This window comes from Misgurnus anguillicaudatus, unplaced genomic scaffold, assembly GCF_027580225.2.
Source record: "Misgurnus anguillicaudatus unplaced genomic scaffold, ASM2758022v2 HiC_scaffold_33, whole genome shotgun sequence".
In the NCBI taxonomy this organism is placed as follows: domain Eukaryota; kingdom Metazoa; phylum Chordata; class Actinopteri; order Cypriniformes; family Cobitidae; genus Misgurnus; species Misgurnus anguillicaudatus.
The window spans coordinates 1,621,556-1,640,991 of NW_027395283.1; the positions used below are offsets into that span (position 1 = coordinate 1,621,556).

General features: G+C 36.0%; 1 protein-coding gene across 2 annotated transcripts in view; it reads right to left on the reverse strand.

The window, feature by feature from the left end:
• LOC141363261 (NACHT, LRR and PYD domains-containing protein 3-like) overlaps positions 1-19,436 on the reverse strand; it is an 82,219-nt gene that overhangs the window by 22,255 nt on the left and 40,528 nt on the right. For both annotated transcript variants that reach the window (XM_073865875.1, XM_073865874.1), the window contains exons 7-11: positions 14,721-14,897; positions 9,142-9,315; positions 1,911-2,084; positions 1,537-1,692; positions 723-896 (exon numbers count right to left, since the gene is read on the reverse strand). In XM_073865875.1, the coding sequence (XP_073721976.1) occupies positions 723-896; positions 1,537-1,692; positions 1,911-2,084; positions 9,142-9,315; positions 14,721-14,897 (855 nt within the window). The remainder of the gene's footprint in view (positions 1-722; positions 897-1,536; positions 1,693-1,910; positions 2,085-9,141; positions 9,316-14,720; positions 14,898-19,436) is intronic.

Below are 19,436 nucleotides of genomic sequence, written 5' to 3' on the forward strand. Positions count from 1 at the left end.
ATTTTAAGGTATTAAAATAAATAAAAATGAATAAAATGTTACAAAATAGTTTGAGTGTTTCTTTTTCTATTAGGACAATGGGGAATAAACAATTCAGCATGGTTCCTTACCAATATAATTTTACCAATATACATTTTCAGTTTGGGTAACTTAAAATAAGAATGCTACCAAAATTAAAAAAAAGTTAATTGGGCAAAAACATGGTTTCTTATTTTCAATTGGCTCAACCTGTTATTTCCCATTGAGCTAATGTTTAAAGATCGTTGCCACAATTGATAAAAATCAATTCACAGAAAATTCAATATTATTCGTATGTTTTCTGTAACATTTAGCGCTATGAGGAACTAAAATCCACTGTTATCAAATACAGTACAAAGATTAAATTAAAATACTATAAATCCATTAAAGGTGGAGTCCACGATGTTTGAAAAACGCTTTGGAAAAGGAGACGGGCCGACTACCAAAACACACTTATAGCCAATCAGCAGTAAGGAGCATGTCTACTAACCGACATCCTTGCCGGGTTGCGTATGTGTGGGGCGGGTCTATCAACAGAAGGTCCAGATTCTATTGGGGTAGGGGCGTGTTTGTTTAGGTGATTTCAAATATCAACATTGGCTTTCAAACATCGTGGACTCCGCCTTTAACAGATGTATGATCTCTATATAGTCTCAGTATAATCTATATGTGATTTCTGTCTGAACATCAGATCACAATCTTACTTCAGTATCTTTAGTTTACAGTCAGGATTCTTCAGTACATCAGAGATCAGCTTCACTCCTGAATCTGTGAGTTTATTATCAGACAGATCCAGATGTGTCAGGTGTGATTGGTTTGATCGCAGAGCTGAAGTCAGAGCAACACAACCCTCATCTGTGATATTACACTTAGACAACCTGTAGAGAACACAGATACAAATGTCACCTTCTCAGATCACAACACACACATCAGATCAACATTAATTTTCTTTTGTTTTTTTATTAGGGCCTGAGCACTGAGGAGCAGGCCACTGCCTTATTATTTTTGCTGGGTTTAATAACATTAGGGCCCGAGCACCCTTAGAATTTTCCTTAGAATTTATTAGGGCCAGAGCACAGTGGAGCAGGCCAGTCCTATTTTTTTTCTTAGAATAGTAGCCCCCCCCCCCCCCCCCCCGTAATGTTAAAACACATATTGGTTCACAGATTGTGCAAATATGTACACACATGTATAAAGGTTGGCACCAGTGTTAATTTCGTTGACAAAAAATTTTCGTCATAGTTTTGAAAATAAAAACTAATCCATAATGATGACAACTATGATGAAAATTTCTTGACATTTACATTTTAATAGACTTGTTGAATTTATGTATTTTTGTTGACTCTTCAGGTTGTTTATCACATAACTATAAATATCTTGAACCTTATGAGTGTTGTACAAAGTTCCTGAAACTGATAGTTTAAGCTAAAATTGTGTTTCTGTACCATCGGTGGGGTTTATTATACTATCACAATCGTGTTAAATAATTATTTAAGTCATTATTAGAAATTATCTTACTCCAGTATCTGTAGTTTGCAGTCAGGATTCCTCAGTACATCAGAGATCAGCTTCACTTCTGTATCTCCTACATTAATATAATTCAGTTTTGTCACATGTAAGTAGTTTGAAGTCAGAGCAGCATCCCCTTCAGCTGTAATATTAAAACACCACAACCTGTAGGGAACAGAGACACAAACGTCAGTCTCTCATATAACAACAAAAACTGACAGGAATCACATTAAAATCCAAAATAATATAAAATAACAAGCAAACAATCCATTTTTGATACATTTTAATTTTATGTTAAATATTTATTTTAATCTTACACTGCCTATTTTTAATCAAATATAAAACATCTTTAAGCAACCATTTGTAAAAGTAAGAGAGTTTACTTTAGTATCTTCAGTTTACAGTCAGGATTCTTCAGTACATCAGAGATAAACTTCACTCCTGAATCTCTTAGATTATTATCAGACAGATCCAGATGTGTCAGGTGTGATGGGTTTGATCTAAGAGTTGAAGTCAGAGCAACACATCCTTCATCTGTTAAATTACAACCACACAACCTGTAGACAACAGAAACACACAGTATGTTCAGACACAGATCAAATCTACAGTGAGTTGAATTTGTTTATCTTCCTTTCATCATTTAGTGTTTATGGACATTTTTATTTTAGTTTTATGTGTGTTTGTGATTTATTGAAACACATCAGTAAGATTTACAAGTAAACAAACATCTTCAATTTATGTTTAATATATATAACTGTGTGATTATTTTTTATACAGTAATGAAATTAGATTCCTCTCATCAGACATAACAAGATTTTCTGTTATGTTTTTATTTCTGAATAATTGTAGTGTTTTACTTTATTCTAATCATAATTCAATTGTAATGTTTTATGTTTGTGACTTTCAGTTAGAGTTAAAGTGTTGTGATAAAAGCAGCTTCAGTTATCAAATACACAGAGATTAAAATAAACTATTTAGCATTTGAAGTGGACCAAAACCTTTTATATAAGATCATCTTAGGTGGTTTTCAGACTTGTAAATCGATTGCTTTGTTCCGAAACCAGGGATTAAATTGCTACAATGTTGCAATTTCATGTTGGTTCGGTTAGCATTCACAAGGCAATATTTCCAAACTGACCGGACTGTTAATTCAAGTCACATGCGAGTAAATTCTCCTTTAGTTGCTCAGAGTGCATCTTTTCAATTCAATTTTATTTATATATTTTCAATTTTATATAACGCCTTTCACAGTTGTTTAATTTTTTCAAAGCAGCTTTACATAAATAATTTTCTCTAATACTCACTGGCAGTGCATTAAGTGGCACAAAAGAGGTGGTGCCGGTCAGAGGCGTCATGCCCATTCAAACTGAGGGGGCACCTGCCCCCTTGGTTTTTTTGAGCCAATGGATTTTGCATCCAACCTCAAAATCAAATAAGCGTCCAAATCTGTTATTTGACTTTTAATCTGTTTAATATCCACAATATTATACATTCTGTGCTGCATCTTTGTCACTTTTCGGAGATTTTCGCCGTTTTGATAGTCTTTTGATCATTACATTACTTTTATTCTGGCGGCAGCTGGTGCTGCAGTCAGCGCAGTCGCAGACGTCATCAGCGTCTGGGCGCGCTCACGAGCTCTCTGCTGTTGCTGGTTTGCTGCTGCATTTGGCTATCTGAGGAATTAAAACGTGTTAGAAACGCTCACAACATTTCCAAACCCCAGTACGGTAAAAAAACGCCCCTGGTGCCGGTGGTTATTTTTGCTGACTCGACTCCTCCTATATTGAAGGGGTTTCATATAGGCTACAGCAGTCAACAGATGACCTTATAAAAAATAATAAATCCTTACATAAGTTTGTGGATTTGCTTGAGCTAGAAATAGCTACTGAACATAAATAAAATGTGCAAAAGGATTTTGAAAAAATACCCTTAAAAATAGCTACTGTAGAAAGAGCTATTGAACATAAATAAAATGTGCAAAAAATATGCAAGTACATTTTTCAACATGGTTAAATGCTAAAACTAGTTGTTCAGAAAGATGACACCAAGACCATGTCTATGGGTTCAAGAATAACAAAATACTGGCCATTTGAAACTCAAAAGTCATCACTTTATTTTGTCCCATTGTTTTCCATTTTGCGGGTGGTAAAACTCCTGTGCACGTCGTTCAAATTCATTGAAATTTCTAGGGGTGACCCCGAATAGTCGAAGATTCGATGCATCGATAGGAGAAGCCTGATTCGACTACCAATCTCACAGTCGAATTGTCGCAGATGTGTTATGAAATGAGGATCCTTTAATTTTGGCCGTATATGCGCAAGCATGGCCAGCACGCAATACACTCTAAAAAACGATTCGTTGGCTGAACAACCATAACTTATGAAAGTAATTGGATTAAACACAAAAAACTTAGTATTTATAACTTTTCAACCTCTACTTACCATATTTAGCATGTGTAACACAAAAATTTAAGTTACCAGGTGAACTTAAATGTATCCAAAAATAAAATGAAAAAACATAAGTAATGCTAACTACTATAACAATTGCATCAAAATTAAGTAAATCTAGCATAACATTTTAAGTAACTATAGAGCCACGTGATTTCCCATGATGCCTTTCCAGCCAAAAGTTATGACATCTGTCGTAGCCATTTTGTGAAGCACATGCCCTGTAAAAAATCCAACTTCAAAATGTTCTTTTAACAAAAAACAAAGTTTTTCTTGTTGAAGGGCATCAGTTCATTAATTTGTGTTCACTGAATGAAATAAGCATAATCATCCTGCTAACAAATATCATTTGTTGACTGGAGTTTTAAGTTTTTGTCCAATTTGTTTACCCAACTTGCCAAATTCAGTAATCTGAACAAGCAATTTAAAAAAAACAATGGTCTGAATAGTTCCCAGCATGCATTGCGACATGTTCACTTCTTTTCTTTGGTTAATATTTACTAAAAAAGATGACTGTTTTAATGTTTGCTGGGTTTATTTATGTTGATATGTTGTTGTTAATGTTAGTTATATGTTGTATTTAGAGTTATTTTGAAAAAATTATGTTTGTTCATTGTTACCATGATTGAGAAGTGTGTGCTCAGTGTAGAGGGCAACACAGTGGGTTAGCACGCATCATTGTTTCCTCACAGCAAAAAGGTCTCTGATTCAAGCAAAAGCTAAGTCAGACAAAGACTTTGTTCAGGAGACCTTTCTGTGTACACTCCCACAGTCCAAAACATGCAGATTAGCTAAATTGGGTATACTAAATTGCTCCAACTTCACTCTAAAATATGTGTTGGATTTACTTAAAAAGTGTAATGCAAAAATGGTGCATATATATTTTAAGCAATCCCAACTTGGAATAATTTTACTTAAAATAAACAAGAAAATATGCGTTATATGAACTTAAATATTTGAGTTCATCATCATTCTTTACTTAAAAATTTAAGTAAATAAAACACAGGTTTTCTTGTAAATTTTAAGTAAAACTATCAAAGTTGGGAATACTTAAAAAGTGTGATGCAAAAATGGTGCATATATATTTTAAGTAAATCCAACACATCATTTTTTAGAGTGTAGTGCAAAATCTGTACAACGAAAAGCAATCCATAATGTACAGACTTAAATTAGATCAGAATTTACGTTTATAATAAATACACTTTTTTAATAAAATAAGGTCAGAAGTAACAAAGTGCAGAACAAATGTGCAAAATGCCTCAAGTGCATGAAAACAAAACACAAGCCAAATAGATAAATCACATAACCCAGAGTGATTTATAAAAAAAAAATAAAGAAATTATTAAAAGAATGAAAGTATAGTCAGAATTGCCAGCTTTTTCTTTTAAATGTAGAAACAAAGAGGCAATGGTTTATTAACATAGAAACCTCTTATGGACGTGTAGCCCGGTCACAGGGGTTGCTGGATTTATTAACGCATTTTAAAAATATTTATTGAAAGCTGATACTTCACATATTATTTGCAGAATTATAATAATATGCTGTATATTAATATATTGTGAGAAAGCTGTTATATGTGAAATCAGAGTTGTGCACAGTGCACCCATGGGCATGCAATTTAGCCGAACGTGCTAGGTGCTCTTCGTCTCATATTTAGAAGTTCATCAAACTAAACATTAAAAAACGGATGTTTTCGACGGGTATACGTTTTTAAAATGTATTTAAAACATAGTGGTTATCTTGTCAAAAGTTAAACTACAAAACAGGTAAGCCGTTTCTTTAAATTTCGGTGATGAAACGGAAAATATCTGCACCGAACCTATATTTATGCCTGACACGACTGTCTTTCTTGTGATTTAATATTATGGTTGATATTCACTTTCAAATGATAGAAAAGAGATTCCTGAAATAAATAATATCATCAGTTGTTTCTGTATCTAAAGTGAATGGAGATGATCAAAGTGAAAGCAAGCAGGTATTTCTGTGCTAAATAATAACGCGTAGTGTCTATAAAATCATTAATTTCAGTGTTTTTATGAATTGTATATAAAGCTTAGTTTTTATAATTAGCAGTAACAATCACAAATTATTTGTCATTTCTCATTTGTCGTTTTTTTTTGTCATGACTGCTTTGACGCGCTTAATCTCCAAATTAAATAAAAACACTGAATTAGCCACGGTTTCCAAGGCAGGATCACCTTTGTTATATTTTTAGGTTTAGTTATCAAAATGTTTTTTGTGTGATGTTCATGTTCTGTAGATCGTGGCTTTAAAATGTTTAATGGAATAATTAAACAAATGTTGCCTTACATTTTACCTTAAAAATATATAAATGCATCGTCAGTTTTGTCTTCGCTCATCACTTGAAAGACAGTTTTGGTCACTTTATCAGAAACTTGTTTATGTGTGCTGCTTGTGAAAGAAAATAAAAGTTATCAACTTGAACCTGGTCTGACCCCCTCCCAACCCATGCACACACACATAGATGATTCGACTATCGGTCGACTATGAAAAGATTCAACAATTCTGATTCGAATATGTAAATCCTTAGTCGAGGACAGCCCTAGAAATTTCGTTCACTTGTAGTTTAGCAATTAAACTAAATGTCAGCCAGCGAGTCCTCTGATTCTGACCTTGTTCTTTTACTACTCAGAGTCTAAAACAAGGAGGGCATATTAAGTGTTCACTGTATTTTCATTTTAACCAAGCAGCTATGGACAAACACACAGCTCTGTTGACACTGACAGCAGCAAAAGCGACGCATGCGCATTTTACTTGTAAAACTCAAGCGTGTATGGGTAATGTAGTCTCTGCTCTCGGTGGGACAAAGCATGCATTGTGAAGGGGCGCTCTGAAAAGCGGCAGCTCAGCCAAAGGATTAAATGAAACCTCTGATTTAAACAGATGTGCAAATGAGTGTTCCGGTACGCTAAAAGCATGTTCTGGGTGCACGTAGAAGTGCTGGTAGGCTCAGGGACCCATTTTCTATTTACTTTGATGTTTGTTTTGCACCAATGTCTTGATGAAAGATTTTACCATGACCCATTATAAGATTTCTAGCAGAGCAAGTCAGATTTTGACTATTTTATCTTTTGGTATTTGATATAATCCATGAAGCCATGTGTCTGAATAAGATGTCCACGACCTGTGGTATAAAAGTAGGTTACAAACAATGAATGAAGATCCAGCAGTATATTTAACTGTAGACATGGAGCACTTTTTAATCCATGTGTGCACCAAAACCATATTGTGTTCCTACTTTCAATGTCAAGGAAGGATCCTCGGAAGCCAGAATTTTGAGGATGCTACGTCATCGACATCTATCGAAGGACGGTTCCAATGTGGAGGATCCTCAGAATTTAAACCAAGGACTGAGTCCTTTGTTCGAATAATTCCCATATACAAGAAAAGGATGCATATGTGTAGCCTTCACGCTCTTCGCGCTCTGAAATCACCCACAATCCTATGCATGCAGCGACGAAAGCACAACTTTTTATTGACGTAATGACGCAATGACTTGCACTTGCTAGCCTGTTCCATTTATGTGTTCTCCGAATGCTAAAGAGGAGCCTCGCCTAGCCTTTGAAGGAAGTGACTTGTAAGGACCAGTCCTGCCAACGAAGTATCCTTGACATTGAGAAACAGCTTCTGAGCTGTTATCCTTGCAAATGGAGGTAGCAAAGAGGATTAAAAAAAGGTGTGCCCATATTTATGACCAGTGAGTATTTATATATTTCTTAATGTAATTATTAATTAAACATCTAATACGTTTTCTGAGAGTGAAATGATTAATACTAAGATGCGTGTCATGTCTGACATCTTGGTTTCGGTTTAAAAACATGCAGGAATTTGAAAATAACATGCAGGACTTGCTTGATGTTTAAATATTAAGAGAGATAAGTTCGGGACTGATTCATGTTTAAAAGTTATTAAGATCGACAAGACTCGCGCTGACTGACAGATTCGAAATGCAACGCACAGACACGCAAGTATGTGCACTTACAGAATAGTTATAAAACAACGGTTTTGACAAGAATTTACAAAAGCATAATAAGCATTACTACAAACTTGCTGAGCTCATTATTAACTATGTCCACAGCCTACAGCATTTGCGCGAACAGAACAAATTGTTTAAAAAAAACTTTCTCATTAATCTTTATCTAAATTAATAAATAATCAGATATTCGTTTAAAATTTCAAATAACAGTATGCTCTATTATTTAAAAGTCAGTTTTGACTTAGTTCAAAACAAGCAAAATTATTTTAAACAATAAGGTAATTAGAAAGATTTAATTCAAATCTTTCAGTTGTTATTTACCTACTTTATTTTTATGTTTATTGCAATTCATGTCATAATAATCTTCAGTTTAAATTTTGCTTTTAAAATGTTACATTTTCATATTTTTATCTATTTACTTATTTATTTTATATTCACCTAGATTGATAATGAAGCTTGCTTTAACTTGAAGTAATTAAAAGATCATCTGTGACCGAAGTCACGGAGACACAGAGTTATTAACGAATATTTTATTATCAGAGTGCAGCATTTATCAAGGTTTTCTGGTCTTTTAACAATTTCTGGCTAATTTTAACAATTGGGTTAAAAGAAGTTTGATATTAGCAGCGTTTTAAAACTAATTTCAAAACAGCTCGCGTTTCTAAATAAGAGACACGCAGAAAATGTCATTTTATAGATTGCACTCATTCACTTCACACACATATTATACATGCTTTAAGGGGTTTATAATTTAGCGCTGTTCCAGTAAACACGTGATTATGTCTGGCCGAATATTTTTTCTGTTATTCGGATGAATTCGTTATTCGTTTTAAAGCCATTATCCTTGCCCTTCCGAATAACGTATTCGGCTTCAGGCACATCCCTAATAACATACCTACAAAAAAGCCACACAAAATTTTAGCACACACAATTTCAGCAGAATCACAGAAAATGAACAGATGCACTCTGACCAGTTTACCAAAAGTCTGGCTTGTTTGAAAATATTGCCTTGTGAATGTGAACTGAACCAAGATAAAATTCAACATTGTTTTGAAACCGGGGGCTATCTTGACTAGTGTAGTTTAAATCCATTAAAGATGTTATGATCTCTATATAGTCTTACTATAATCTATATGTGATTTCTGTCTGAGCATCAGATCATAATCTTACTCCAGTAACTTCAGTTTACAGTCAGGATTCTTCAGTACATCAGAGATCATCTTCACTCCTGAATCACTTAGTTTATTACGAGACAGATCCAGATGTGTCAGGTGTGATGGGTTTGATCTCAGAGCTGATGTCAGAGCAACACAACCTTCATCTGTGATATCACACTTATTCAAGCTGTAAAGAACAGAGACACACAGTTTGTTCACACACAGTTCAAATCTACAGTAAGTTGAATTTGTTTCTCTTCCTGTCATCATATAATGTTTATGAACATTTTTATTTTAGTTTAATTTACGTGTGTTTCTGTTTTACTAAAACACATCTGTAAGATTAATAAGTAAATTAACTGTTGATTCCTCGAATCACACATTATAACATTTTCTCTTTTGTTTCTCTTTCTGAATGATTTTGGTTTTATATTTAAACATTCAATATTAATGTTTCATGTTTGTGATTCCCAGTAGGCCTGGCAAACTCGACTCCTTTTAAGGATCCGGGTTATTGTGAGTCACTCACTAAAGTGATCCGGGTTGTGTGAGTCACTTGAATCACTTGAGTCAGTATTGCTAAATCGCCAAGGAAACTCAGTACAGACCCACTTGTAACCGGCTGATCCACGCGACTCGAGATTCTCAGAGCCGGAAACATTGCAGACTCGCAGACCATGGGACTCCCTCTACAGATCCACTAACCGGCTGATTCGCGTGGATCAGCCGGAACCGGTTAGTGGATCTATAGAGCGACTGAAGTCTCCTCAAAAGCAAATCCACAACAAAAGCCTTTCACTTCTGAGATAACATGCTTATAGGTTTTAGGTTTGGTGTGTATGGTCGACCATTTAAAAAATAGGCCTAATAATAATAGCATAATAATATAGAAAAAAAACAGTGTCCTGCTTATGCAGCCCCCAGAGGCGGAGAGACAGTTCGCGCTGATCAGCCGGTTACGAGTTGAAAGACTCTCGAGTCAGAGCAGATTCGCAGATCTCTCGAGTTTGCAATGTTTCCGGCTCTGAGTGAGAATCTCGGGTCAGTTCGCGGCTCGCGCGGATCCGCGGGTCTCTCGAGTTTGCAATGTTTCCGGCTCTGAGTGCGAATCTCGGGTCAGTTCTCGCACAGATCAGCCGGTTACGAGTGGATCTGTAGTGCGAGCGAAGTCTCATCAATAATGTTGAAAGAGGTTTGTGTGTGTGGTGGCGCTGTTTATGGTTTTACATTGAATTGTAGTAGGACTCAACTGATCCGGGTAAATGACACTAGAGACTCGCGACTCATGAGTTAATTTAAAGATCCGGGTTAAAGATCCGAGTGAGTCGCGACTCAAACAGGTCTAATTCCCAGTGCAAGTTATGTTTAACTCTTAGAGTTAAGTGTTGTGATGAATAAAATAATCTTCAGTTATCAAATACATGACTGATTAAAATCCTATAAATCCATTACAGATGTTATGATCTCTATAGAGCAGTGGTCACCAACCTCTTAGCTTGGGTGCCAGCCGATCTTAGCCCCACCCACAACATTTTAAGGACGGGAAGATCGTTCTGGGGTTTCTCTCTTGAGAAGCTTCTATGCTAGACCCAAAGCTGGTCGAACCAATCAAATTGTCAGGGTGGGCTTTATACGATGATGGACAGATGATCAACAGTAACGTAATCAACCACGTCACCAAAGTACGCGTGTGTTGAATCTGTTTACAACGAAATGGCTGCCACTGTAGAATTTAGATGTGTATGTGGATTCTGACATTGAATCTGTTCTAAAAGATATCAACAGAGCATTGATTTTAAAAGAGTAACAAAGAAACGCAATCAAGGCATTTGTTGATCGGAAAGATGATTCCTACGGGATTCGGCAAACGTTTCATTTATCAGCTAGGTGGGACATGAAAACCCTATTGTCATTGTTGTTTCTCCAAGGACCAATTTAAAGAAGCAACTGAAATGGGTATCATGGCGATGCAACTGGGCGTGCACGACGAGATGGATATAATTAGTGGTCATTGCCAGCTTCTTTTCGGAAGCCCGGAATCGTGGCTGTTGAATAAGAAGTGGAGGGACATGCTAGGCTCCGATATTTTTCAAGCCAACGTAATGGGTATCGTCGTGGATGAAGTTCACCTAATGTACAAATGGTAAGTGACTGTAATACTTAATGTTATGATATAAATGAAATGTTGTAAACATAGTAGGTGTTGATATACGTTTGATACTCATACTTAGTATAATCATAATGTGTCATTGTAGTGAAATAACTAGTAGTTCGGTCAGGCTGCAAAAGACACCATTTCAACATACAGTGGGGCAAAAAAGTATTTAGTCAACCACCAATTGTGCAAGTTCTCCCACTTAAAAAGATGAGAGAGGCCTGTAATTTTCATCATAGGTACACTTCAACTATGAGAGACAAAATGAGGAAAAAAATCCAGAAAATCACATTGTCTGATTTTTTAAGAATTTATTTGCAATTTATGGTGGAAAATAAGTATTTGGTCAATAACAAAAAAGCAAGATTTCTTTCTCTCACAGACCTGTAACTTCTTCTTTAAGAGGATCCTCTGTCCTCCACTTGTTACCTGTATTAATGGCACCTGTTTGAACTTGTTAGCAGTATAAAAGACACCTGTCCACAACCTAAAACAGTCAGAATGCAAACTCAACTATGGCCAAGACCAAAGAGCTGTCAAAGGACACCAGAAACAAAATTGTAGACCTGCACCAGGCTGGGAAGACTGAATCTGCAATAGGTAAGCAGCTTGGTGTGAAGAAATCAACTGTGAGAGCAATTATTAGAAAATGAAAGACATACAAGAACACTGATAATGTCCCTCGATCTGGGGCTCCACGCAAGATCTCATCCCGTAGGGTAAAAATTATCACCAGAATGGTGAGCAAAAATCCCAGAACCACATGGGGGAACCTAGTGAATGACCTGCAGAGAGCTGGGACCAAAGTAACAAAGGCTACCATCAGTAACACACTATGCAGCCAGGGACTCAATTCCTGCAGTGCCAGATGTGTCCACCTGCTTAAGCCAGTACATGTCCGGACCCGTCTGAAGTTTGCTAGAGAGCATTTGGATGATCCAGAAGAAGAGTGGGAGAATGTCATATGGTCAGATGAAACCAAAACATAACTTTTAGGTAGAAACTCAACTTCTTGTGTTTGGAGGAGAAAGATGCTGAGTTGCATCCAAAGAACACCATACCTACTGTGAAGCATGGGGGTGGAAACCTCATGCTTTGGGTCTGTTTTTCTGCAAAGGGACCAGGACAACTGATCCGAGTTAAGGAAAGAATGAATGGGGCCATGTATCGTGAGATTTTGACTCAAAACCTCCTTTCGTCAGCAAGGGCATTGAAGATGAAACGTGGCTGGATCTTTCAGTATGGCAGTGATCCCAAACATACCGCCCGGGCAAAGAAGGAGTGGTTTCGTAAGAATAATTTCAAGGTCCTGGAGTGGCCTAGCCAGTCTCCAGATCTCAACCCCATAGAAAATCTTTGGAGGGAGTTGAAAATCTGAGTTGCCCAGCGACAGCCCTAAAACATCACTGCTCTAGAGGAGATCTGCATGGAGGAATGGGCCAAACTACCAGCAACAATATGTAAAAACCTTGTGGAGACTTACAGAAAACGTTTGATCTCTGTCATTGCCAACAAAGGGTATATAACAAAGTATTGACATAAACTTTTGTTATTGACCAAATACTTATTTTTCACCATAATTTACAAATAAATTCTTAAAAAAATCAGACAATGTGATTTTCTGGATTTTTTTTTCTCATTTTGTCTCTCATAGTTGACGTGTACCTTTGACAAAAATTACAGGCCTCTCTCATCTTTTTAAGTGTGAGAACTTGAACAATTGGTAGCTGACTAAATACTTTTTTGCCCCACTGTACGTCACACACTCCGTTGCTCTGATTGGTCGTAGGTCTATCCAATTGAGTGCAGAGGCATTTTTCGGTTGAGACACGCCCCATAATCATAGCCCAATGGAGCGGTTTCAGACTCAAATTCTGACTAGAATTGAGTATGACAACGTCTGGCTTAAAGAAAGGAAAGATCTACCCTTTTATAGGGCCCAGACTGAACCTCCAACTTTAGGTGTTTAATTTAGGCTAATTATATTTGAATGACATAAAATGCATTGATCCAATTTTCAAATGCCAAGAAAACTCATAATATTTAATGTTTTCATTTATATTTTCAAAATGAGGGAACAAACATTTATTGACAAAGTTCGTAACATTCTTAACAAACAGTCGGTATGTCATTGCAATGTGAAACTTTATCATAATGACTTGGTATTTCATACACTGTAAAAAATACTTTGCTGCCTTAAATTTTTTTGTTAAATCAACTCAGATTTACAAGTCATGTCAACAGAGATGAGTTGTCACAACTTATAAAATATAGTCAACTTAATTTTATAAGTTATAACAACTAACCTGTAGTTCTAACAACTCATCTCTAGTGAAGTTAATAATAGGAAGTTGAAATGACTTGTGAATCCGAGTTGATTCAACAAACAATTTTAAGGCAGCAAAGTATTTTTTACAGTGTAGTAATAAAAAACTTTCTCATAATAATGACTAAGTGTCTCATAATAATGAGAAACTAAGGCAAAATTTCAACTTAGTGTCTCATAAAAATGAAAATTTTTCTCAAAATTAAAACTTAACATGCACAATGTGGCCAGAACACTGCACGCTGGCGACATTCACTGGTAAAAGTGGTGTTGCAAATGCAGTGAGAGTGATGCAAAACCTGATTTTAACCATTTTTAAATTAAGTGTATGTATAATTGTTAAGTTTTAGTAATCAGTCTTTTATAGACACCTTAAATCATTTACATTAGATCAGATATGTAGCCTAATTTTTTTATTAGAACTGGTACATTCAACTTACCTTCACTGCCTCTGTTGAAATACAAGTAGTAATGTTTTCAAATATCCTTATAATCGTTTCTTGTTTTAATAAGATACTAAGTCATTATTATAAGGAAGGTTCTTTTTTTAAATCTGAAAACGTATGGAATTTTATATTAATTGACATGAGCACTATTCATTTTTTGCATTATGTGTATATAAAATATTGGAAAAGTGCGTTGTGTGAAAAAATGTATCCTGTCAAATTATGACTCATCCATTCACCAATCAACACTATACGTGCTGCAGGGACGTGGTGCGTGCGTGACACGAATGCTGTGCTCGCGCGCAGTAAAGTGAAATAGGTTAGTGATCTTTCTTTTGAATGCCAAATTCGGAAAATTTGTCTTTGGTTGGCTACATAAAAGCAATAAAGCGGCTGACTGGCAGAAGACCAAATTAGGCGGCAGGCTGCCGGAAGATTGTTCCGGTGATCCTGATGGTCTGGGCCTTGACCAACTTCTTTTTCTCTTAATTTGCGAGATCTACTGTACAGGGGCAGTGTCAAAGATCGACCGTTCGATCGCGATTGACGTGTTGGTGACCACTGCTATAGAGTCTCACTACTCAATTAAGCTTTAATTGTAATTGTTAAGAGACATACAACGAAATTGTAATCTATATGTGATTCTCATATAATCACAATCTTACTGCAGAATCTCCAGTTTAGAGTCAGGATTCTTCAGTACATCAGAGATCAGCTTCACTCCTGAATCTCTTAGTTTATAATTCACAGACAGATCCAGATCTCTCAGGTTTGATGGGTTTGATCTCAGAGCTGAAGTCAGAGCAACACAACCTTCATCTGTGATATTACAACCACTCAACCTGTAGAGAATAGAGACAAACAGTCCGTCACACACAGATCAAATTGTCAACTGTAATTGGGGAGGGGTCGACTTTGTGTGCTTCAGTGTTAATTTCGTTGATGAAGACAATGACGATGACGAAAAATATTCGTCAACGAACCTTTTTCACGGACGAAAACTAAATAAAAACTAAATAAAATAGATATGATGACGAAGACTGTAACGAAATATAACTGACACTTTAGTCAACGAATTAAAATAAGACGAAAATGGTAGGGAGGGACGAATGGAGAAGAGATCCAATCAGAGCTACTCATTTTGTGCGACAAGTTGGGAAGAAATCCAATCAGAGCGAATCTTGGAGGGTAGGTTGATCCAGAGCCATTGATCTATGCAGGCAGCAGAGGCATTTTAAAAACCCGCAGCAAAGTTCGTTTTCACAACAGGTTGTTTACATTATATTTAGTTGTACAGTCTTAGTTATCTAGCTTTGGCTGATGTCAGTTGACTTCGCTCGTTAGCAACACGCTAACGTTTTGCGGTGCACCCGGTCCGAAGACATGTCTCATTGACAACAAAAGTGTCAGAGCTAACTTCTAATCTGGTCAAACTTTACATATGACAACAAGACCGCCTGTAAAGACGACTCATTCAGAAATACATGCGAAGGTAAGGTAACACGCTAAGGTTATTTTATCAGATAAACCACTGTGTTTTCGCTAAACTTGGAATAACATAGAAACGAAAGGAATACACATCTGAACTGTATTGATTGTATTGGATTGTCTGAATTAATACTGAGTATAAATATTCAGTGTCCTCAAATTGAATGAAATGTGTAATGTTACTATTATAGTAGATGTTGTGCTGTTACATGACTGGACAAAGTGCGTGCGTGCCTGTGTGTCTGTCTGTCTGCCAGTCTGCCGTGCGTGTGTCTGTGTGTGTGGGTTGGCAAATGTGGTTTACGAGGACATGAATAGTGTATAATTACATGTTAACTATGCTATTACCATGGTTTATGAGGACACAGGAAGTGTCCTCATAAACTGAAACGCTAAAAAAACATACTAAATGGTAGTTTTTCATAGATTAAAGACTGGCAACAGGTTTTTGTGACATTGGGGTTAGGGACTGGGGTAAGTTAGGGGAATAGAATATAACAGTTTGGACAGTATAAAATGCATTGCGTCTATGGAAAGTCCCCATAAACCATGTATGCCTGACTGTGTGTGTGTGTGTGTGTGTGTGTGTGTGTGTGTGTGTGTGTGTGTGTGTGTGTGCATGTCATTTAGGGAGAATGCATATCTTTTCCTGGAACCATGTATATTTTTTAGGTAGAGCGGGTCTTATGCTTATTATATGCAGTGTTGGGCAAGTTACTGAAAATTAGTAATTAGTTACAGTTACTAGTTACTTCTTTTAAAAGTAACTGAATTACTCTACCAGTTACTGTATATCAAAAGTAATTAGTTACTTAGAAAAGTAACTTTTAAGTTACTTTTATATCTGCTTTTTAAATGTAAATATGAGCAGTACTGAACAGTCAAACAGTAAAATGATATGGATGGGCTATTTTACACGTAAGACTCTAATATATCACATACTGTAGGAGCCTATTTTGCTTTAGATTAAACCTTTGAATATTTTTGTTAGAAATTATCTTAATATGTAAACTTAGTTTATTTATGTATAATCATTTAGACCATTTAGACAAATATTCTGCATGTTTACAAAAATATATGAAGAGTTTGGTTCCAAAACGCAATAAACGCCATTTTTGAAAAAAATGAGTTACTGCCAAAATCAGCATTATATCAGGTCAGTAGTTAAAAGTAAATTCTTAATTTTACGCAAAATCCAATATCCGCCGTGTTATTCTGTCATCTTTTCTCCCTTTTTTCCCAAAATGCGACAAACGCCACTCCCCCTTTTTTACAGAACGCAATAAATCCATTTCTGATATTACAGCCCACCGTTCACGCAATGTAAACAAACAATGGCGGACGCGCTGAGTACACGGAGTCCTCGTTTTCCTCACCTACTTTGTACTACGTGATCAACAAACAAAACAAAATAATGCTTTAATTGCATCGCTAAACCTGTGATGGTTTCTGTGATGGGAATGAAACGTAAGCCATCAGCATCTAACAATTTCCCTGAGAGGCACTCGGGAGACGGGTGCTTGTTCTCCCGACAGCATCAAGCTTCTCATGCTAACACATTGACCCCAGAGGATCTTATGAAAAACTTTCCATAATTTTACTCAAAGTCAACGAAAATTGAGCAGGACCAAAAACATTTTACAGCTGATCGCTGTGAAAGACGTTAAGCAAAGACGTCAAGTAACCGCAATGACAGGGTTCTTAATATGACAAAGTAAGTGTTTTGATTAATAACATTAATGTTTATATTTTTAATTAGTGTATACAACTAGTCAACTAAATGAATATAACATGGCAAAGATGAATGCACATTTATATAGGCTATTGATTCAATAGATTTATAGCATTTTGAATAAAAACTTGTCATGGATTTATTGCATTTTGTGGAAAAAATAATCCGTTTTTATAATAAATCTTTGAAAATCAAGTCATGGATTTGAATTTTTTATGTTTTTATAACCTAAAGATGCTGTGTGAAAGTTTGTAACAGAAAATAGTTGTTTTCATCTTGTCACTTTCTTGGTATAGAAAACACGTTTTTACCAAAATTTGTCAAAATGGATTTATTGCGTTTTGGAACCAAACTCTTCATATAATGTGTTAAAATTGTGTAGTGTCTCTTTAAAAATTTGGAGACAATTGTGTCAACATGTCATATTTTCTAAAATAAATTATAATTTTTCTGATTTCATATTTATTTTAATAAGTTAGAAACGTCTCGGCTGTGTCCTGCTGACAGGCGCGATGTGCGTGCAGCAGGTGACGCAAATTATGGGTCCTCCGAAGGTTAGACCGTCTCATTTCAGTTCTCTTTGCGAACTTCTGAGTGCCTTGAAAGGCCGAGTGCTCACCTTTTATCGCATGCTTAGTAGGGTGCAGCCCTTGAATTGGAACACAGCTTGTGAAGCTTGCCGCAGGGACTGCGCTCTTTGGTCATATATTGTTTGTTTTCTGTTGGATTTAAATGATACACAGGATTAAAGGAAGATATTTAATCAGAAAACGGAGTAGGCTACGTGGATTGTTTTATCGGACGGACACAGAGCGAGTGGATTGTTTTGTCAGACAGACACAGAGCGAGTGGATTGTTTTTTCGGATACGGAGAGACTGAAACTAAAACTAAAAGCGAGCTCACACATACTATGGAGTTAGTTTTAACACGGGTGTACAGCGCAGTGTGAATATTTTAGTGGAAACAACAATCGTGGATCGTTCTCTTCCATGAAGCCGATGTAAACATCTAAGAATTTATGAACATTTCTTCGATTTATTACCTTTGTGGACTACAAATGCAAGTTGATTGGTGCGATTGCTTGGTGAAGATAATTTACAAACATGAGACTGGATGGATTATGACTTGCGCACAATTTTTAAACAAAAGTATGTTGTCCCGTTTAGATTTTTCATGTTAATTCTATATGCACTGTCAGCTATGATGAAGTGTAATGAATCATTGCGCCGCCAATTACGGTCCTGCGACGTCAGATATGTCTTGTCTATTTTTTACAAAATAGAGTAAAGCGAGTAACGAACTCATTTAAATTTCAGTAATTGTAATTGCGTTACTTGATTTAAAAAAATACTTCGTTACATGCTCGTTACTGCTAAAAGTAGTGGAGCTACAGTAACGCGTTACTCCCATCACTGATTATATGTGAGATTATCTTTTGTGAAAAAACCAAGGTCAGTGTTTTTGACATTAAGAATAAAATAAAATATGTGTTTTCTATAACAACCATTAAATCTGTGTCTGTTTTGCATATTCAAACCTTAACATTCCATAACAGACTGAGGAGGATACTTCCAATGACTAAAAAACTTAGACTAGACTAAGACTAAAACTCTTATTATATTTATGGGCAGTTTCCTGGACAGGGATTAGACTAGTCCTAAACTAAAACATTTTTAAGAGCTGTCCAAACTACAAACAACTTGCACTTACATATCTTAAAATACATCGGTGCCCTTTGTTTTGCCTCAAAATGCACACAGGTAATGTTTTTAGTAAGGCATGTTTGTTAAAACTAGTTATATTTCATAGTTAAACTAAGGCCTAGTCCTGAATTAAGCTAATCCCTGTTCGGGAAACTGCCCCTTAGTCGACTAAAACTAGACTAAGACTAAAACATTTCAGATGACTAAAATAAGACTAAAACTAAATGGTGTGTTATTCAAAAGACTAGGACTAAGACTAAATCAGAATTTGCTGCCAAAATTAACACTGGTGAGCTTTTGAGAGCCAATCCAGTCTGACATAAACAGTAATGAAATTGCGCAAATGGTTTTTAAATACCAGTCTCTGTCCAAGCTTGCATGCATAAAATGCATAAAAGGAGATGGCAAAGCACCATTAATTCGCTTGTATGTTGTAGCACGGAGGAAACAATGTCTC